The 6,000-nt window shown below is 37.8% G+C and overlaps 2 protein-coding genes across 2 annotated transcripts; both read left to right on the forward strand.

Moving 5' to 3' along the window:
- Positions 1-897: 897 nt before the first annotated feature.
- Positions 898-2,877, forward strand: LOC129316346 (peptide-N4-(N-acetyl-beta-glucosaminyl)asparagine amidase A-like). The gene has a single exon (XM_054960715.1). It carries the CDS (start codon positions 956-958, stop codon positions 2,771-2,773), a length of 1,818 nt encoding a protein of 605 aa, XP_054816690.1. The 5' UTR covers positions 898-955; the 3' UTR covers positions 2,774-2,877.
- Positions 2,878-3,711: 834 nt separating this feature from the next.
- LOC129316347 (peptide-N4-(N-acetyl-beta-glucosaminyl)asparagine amidase A-like) lies at positions 3,712-6,000 on the forward strand. Its single transcript, XM_054960716.1, is given in 2 exon segments — positions 3,712-5,348; positions 5,351-6,000. Coding segments are annotated over 2 exon segments (1,803 nt in total). The 5' UTR covers positions 3,712-3,874; the 3' UTR covers positions 5,680-6,000.

Here is a 6,000-nt window from a genome sequence, read left to right on the forward strand (position 1 = left end):
TAAAAAACTTTAGTTTAAAATAAGAATTGCATATATTAAAATTATAATTAATATAAGCATAAATTATGTTAATATAATTAATATATTTAATGTATATTTTTAGAATAAAAAATATTATATATATATATATGTACTCCCTTCGTTAAAAAATGTAAGATATTTTTAATCTTTTAAAATATAATCATTGCCTTTTTTTCAAAAATGCTCCTATTGATAAATGACTTTATATTTATTGTAGGATATTTAATAGGAGTAAATATAAAACATATGGTTAATTTGAAAGTAAGTAATTATTTTATTAGGGAATGAAGTTTAGTTAAAAATACTTTATATTTTTTAATGTAAGGAGTATATAATATTTGGGACGGAATATCTCGATGGTAATCCCATGTCTCATCTTGTCTTGAAACCCTTTTCTGTTCTGTCTCACAACGTCCTGGCTCAATTGTTTTCAGGTTGGGACAAGACCTGTCTTAATTATTGGATCAATCAAGATAATTACAAGTTGAACACCTTTAATTGTCTTAAGAACAATAAATAAAAAAATCATTATTTTAGATCTCCTCGTTGTTTTAGAACAACGAATAAAAAACTCATTGTCAACACAAATATAATATTGGAGAATGGAGGGCGCAAGCAAAGCAAGAGTGCCTGAATGCTCCTTGCTGGGCTCGTCTCGAGATTTTCTGGGCGACAACAAACATAAATGTACAAACACAACATTGGAACCATCAAGGAACTCGATGTGTGACCTTGCACATATTCATAAACAACGACAATTTTTTTTTTAAAGAAAGGCATTAAATATTAATTACCCCTTAATGCCATTAATTGTGGTAATAATGATTATCATTTTTCCCCTAGCCATAACATTCCGTGCATTGTGATTTTGGATTCCCGGTATTGGACCGAGTTAACCTCAGAGACCTCACTAACCAAGTCGAACCAACCATCCATGGATTTCTCCCTCTTCTCCTTCCTCTTCTTCTCCTTCTTCGTCATTTTCCAGGATCCCATTTCTGCTTCAAATCTCCACAAGTTCAAGCAACTCCGATCCCAACTTCTTCTTCAACCCACCACTTCTTCCAATGACACCCCACCAACAAGGTACTTCGAAGTAACCAAACCCATCGAACTCCCTCACACAAAGCCTTGTTCGTACCACATTCTCCGCCATTACTTTGCCTCTACATACGGCAAACCGCCTGTGGTTGCAAATTATACCCCTCCCCCGCATTGCTCGTCTCACAAGTTCTCCAAAATTGTCCTCGAATGGAAGGCAACTTCCAGAGGAAGGCAATTCGATCGCATTTTTGGAGTATGGCTCGGCGGGGTTGAGATTCTCCGGAGCTGCACGGCGGAGCCTAGGGCCAATGGGATTGTCTGGACTGTTGAGAAGGACATTACAAGGTACTATTCGTCGCTAATGAAGGATAATACTCTCGCTGTTTATATGGGTAATATTGTTGACGGGAATTATACTGGGGCTTACCATGTCGATATATTCATCCATTTTTATCCTCCTGAGAAGAAGGCCTTGAGTAGTCACCGACCCAAGTCTAAGAATTCGGCACCTGGGTTGGGCGGCCCGGCGGATTTGATTTTGCCCATTTCTCGAGATTTTCCGATAAAAGATGGGTTGTGGTTTGAAATCGAGAATTCTACAGATACTAAGTCGAAGGAATTCAAAATTCCTCAGAACGCTTACAGAGCTGTGTTGGAGGTCTATGTTTCATTTCATGAGAATGATGAGTTTTGGTATTCTAATCTGCCCAACGAATACCTCACTGCAAACAATCTTACTGATGAGGTACCCGGAAATGGACCATTTAGGTATGTTGAGGTTACTATTGATAGTCACACTGTTGGGGCAATTTTTCCGTTTACTGTGATATATACAGGAGGGTTCAACCCCCTCTTGTGGAGACCCATAAGTGGGATTGGTTCATTCAATCTTCCCTCTTATGATTTAGAACTTACACCATATTTGGGGAAAATACTAGATGGACAAACCCATTCTGTTCATTTTACTGTGGGCCGTGCCTTGAATGTATGGTATATTGATGCAAATTTACATCTTTGGTTGGATGAAAAGAGTGACAGAACAGAAGGGAAGCTTTCAAACTACATCAACAAGCCTCTGGTTGAATTCCTGGTATCAGATTCTGAAGGTTCAGGTGAACCTTACTGGACTAATGCACGGGGGTCCATTTTTTCAAAAGGATGGGTGAATACCTCCCATGGTAATATCACAACCAGTTTTCTTCAAACATTGGTTTTCAACAATTCAATGGTAATTGGGAATGATGGGAATATGCAAATTGTGAAACAATTCATCCTTTTCAATGACACTGTTTATACTGGGTCTCCATCCTCTGTTCATCAGTCTATCATCAAAACACACAGAAAATTTTCCCTACACTTGCACATAGATGAAGTGGATCAAGCAAATAAAACTTCATCTGTTGTTAACATAACATTGGGATTTGTTGAGATGAAGTCTCAGAGTACAGAATTTGGATTCTCTAGCAGCTCTCTCGAAAATGTGCAGAATGGTCAGGGTAGGATGGTTGTTAAGGACCATTTGGTCGTTAGTGGACTTGGTAGTACGCAGCAAGAATATAACTATGAAAGCAATGAGTTTTGCTATTTTAGGAATGTGAGCAGCTCAAATTACACTATTCTCCATGACAAAGTTGGAGATTCATGCCATAAAAGAAGTGACCATCATTTTGGTGTTCGATTAACCAAGAGATTACCTACTTCCTTTTGAAGCTCCAATCTATGGGGTCGATACTGAGGTAGAGTACTGACTAAGAGATCGGATTGTAATTTGGTTGTTTTTAGTACTTGAAAATCATGTGAAGTTTGAGTTGATTCTTGTCCTGCCATTTATTTAGTTAGAACCTCACCATCCAATAAGTTCGAATGGATTTATAATTTAGACATTAGTAGGTTTTAATAGAGGTAAGCTTCAGATTTGACTGAAGTACAGCCAAAAGAAAATAGATTGTAGTTGTTATATTCATGCATTTGTGTGTGTAGAGAGAACGTGGTCTACAAAGAGGCGTAAATGAGAAGGCATTGTATAGAAATACGAAAAGATGCCAATTGCCAAAGCTGAATATGGGGAATATTTGCATATTATTCATTATTAGCTCGGTCTATCTTATTATTAGAAATTGAGTATATAGAAATTATCTCACATCGTTTATAAACAAACAAATTAAAGGGAGATGGATGCATTGCCATGGTTAACAAAAGCAGAACAAAGAGTCCAACTTGTACTACTTTCAGATCTGTGCTGGTCTTCAGATCAAGGAGACAACTAACTTCTTGGCCAAACAAATGAGACAACAAGCTGCAACTAAGATTTAAAAAAAAAAAAAGCTATGATGAGGAAATTAGCGAAACAAACCGGGGAAATTATTTGCTAAAGGAAAAAAAAAAACCGGAGAAATCAATAAACCAATCTATAAAAAACGCACTAATACTACACAACCCAGACTTGACGCGAGCACAAAGTTAAAGTCTACTTATACACATCAAATTAAACGGACGAACTTGCTAAAGGAAATTAGGAATTTGACTTTTTTGCATGGTGATCTTTACAAATAAATGAAATAATCTACATATTAAATGTTAAAAAAAAACCATATTTGGATTTGAACACAAATAGAAAAGTGGAAATCTGCAACGGAGAGTAACAACTCACCCATCATTCAGCCGGAGTCTCACCCTTACCTGCCCAACACTTGGTCTATCAAGCTTAATCCCTCTTCTCTAGCGATTGGGTCACTTCGAATATACTTATTATTACTTTATTAGTCTCACATTACAACATTAGCATCCCTCCCATCACAGTAAGCTAGTCATGGATTTTTCTGTTTTCCGTTTCCTCCTTTTCAGCCTCTTCATCTTCCTTTTCCAGCCTCTCATTTCCTCAGCAAATCTTCACGAGTTAAAACAACTTAGATCAGATCTTTTTTATCAATCCGCTTCTCTCGACGACGCCCCACTCACGAAGTACTTTGAGGTTACCAAACCCATCAAACTCCCACGCACAAAACCCTGTTCGTACCACACTCTTCACCATGACTTTGGCTATACCTACGGTAAACCTCCTGTTCTTGTGGAGTATGTCCCTCCCTCGCATTGCCCATCTCACAACTTCTCAAAAATTGTCCTTGAGTGGAAAGCGACTTGCAAAGGAAGACAATTTGATCGCATCTTTGGAGTGTGGCTTGGTGGGGTTGAGCTTCTCCGGAGCTGCACGGCGGAGCCTAGGGCTTCCGGGATTGTTTGGAGTGTTGAGAAAGACATTACAAGGTACTATTCGTTGCTAATGAAGGACCAAACTCTTGCTGTTTATTTAGGTAATCTTGTAGACAGTACTTACACAGGGGTTTACCATGTTGATATCTTCATTCATTTTTATCCTGCTGAAATGACATTCGGTGATCATGAATCCACTCCTGGAAGTTTAGCATTTAGGAATGGTTTCCCAGCGAATCTGATTTTACCCATCTCTCGAAATCTTCCATCAAATGATGGGCTGTGGTTTGAAATCGTAAATTCCACTGATACGGCAACAAAGGAATTCAAAATTCCTCAGAATGCTTATAGGGCTGTATTAGAGGTCTATCTTTCATTTCATGAGAATGATGAGTTTTGGTATACTAATCTGCCAGATGAATACCTTGCTGCTAACAACCTTACTGATACACCTGGAAATGGGCCATTTAGGGAGGTTGTGGTTACTCTTGATGGTGAGGTTGTTGGGGTAATTTGGCCTTTTACTGTGATATATACAGGAGGGGTCAATCCCCTTTTGTGGAGACCTATCACTGGCATTGGATCATTTGATCTTCCCTCTTACGACATCGAAATTACACCTTTTCTGGGGGAAATATTAGATGGACATACACATTCACTCGGTTTTAGTGTAACCAATGCCTTGAATGTGTGGTATATAGATGCTAATTTACATCTTTGGTTGGATGAAAAGAGTGATAGAACAGAAGGGCGGCTTTCAAATTACATTGGCAAGCCTCTGGTTGAATCCCAGGTATCAGACTTTGTAGGTTTAAATGGAACATTTTGGACAAGGGCAAGGAGGTCCATTTTGTCAACCGGATGGGTGAAATCCTCCCATGGTAATATCACAACCAGTTTTGCTCAAGACTTGAGTTACAACAATACAATGGTGATGGGGAATGGTGGGAATATGCAAATTGTGAGACAAATCATCCTTTTCAATGACACTGTTCATATAGAGCTGCCATCCTCTATTCATCATTCGATCATTGAAACAAACAGGAACTTTTCCCTACACCTGTACACAAGTGAAGTGATCAAGCAAACGGAACTTATTTATCTGTTTCTAATTTAACATTGGGATTTGATGAGATCAAGTCTAAGAGTTCAGAGTTTGGATTTTCAAGAAGCTCACTAAAAAATGTGCAAAATGGTCAGGGTGTTATGGTTGTTAAAAATAATTTGGTCATTAGTGGACTGGGTAGTACACAACAAGATTATAACTATAAAAGCAATAAATTTTGTTATTTTAGGAATGTAAGCAGTTCAGATTACACTATTCTCTATGATATCGCTGGAGATTCATGCCATAGAAGAGGTCGCCCCTATTTTGCTTTGAACAAAGTTATCTTTTCCGTTTAAGGGGACTTTCTCGTCAGGTAAGAACAGAATGGTGTAGATCACTAGATTGTAAGCTTTATTTCACAAGTGTTTTGAACAAGGGCTTCCCTTTGATTCTTCAGTGTAATTGTAATAATAAGATTTTGTTGTTATCTCTCAAAATTGCTCAAAATTGAAGGAACAAGGGAAAAATAAGGCCTTGTAAACTGTAATCAAACGTGAAAGATTTGTGTAGTGTTGAATGCTTTGAGGAATTTGTGTTGATTTGTTAAATTCAAGTTTGTCAGACATCGTTGATGTATTTCCTTCCTGTTGTGTGAAGAGTTTTGAAATTGCTGGCTA

The sequence above is a fragment of the Prosopis cineraria genome, unplaced genomic scaffold (assembly GCF_029017545.1).
Source record: "Prosopis cineraria cultivar Desert tree isolate PC_DT_omini unplaced genomic scaffold, ASM2901754v1 PC7, whole genome shotgun sequence".
In the NCBI taxonomy this organism is placed as follows: Eukaryota; Viridiplantae; Streptophyta; class Magnoliopsida; order Fabales; family Fabaceae; genus Prosopis; species Prosopis cineraria.

What these genes read in the sequence shown, in the direction of transcription:
- LOC129316346 (XM_054960715.1), top strand. Translation starts at nt 956, where the DNA reads ATGGATTTCTCCCTCTTCTCCTTCCTCTTCTTCTCCTTCTTCGTCATT.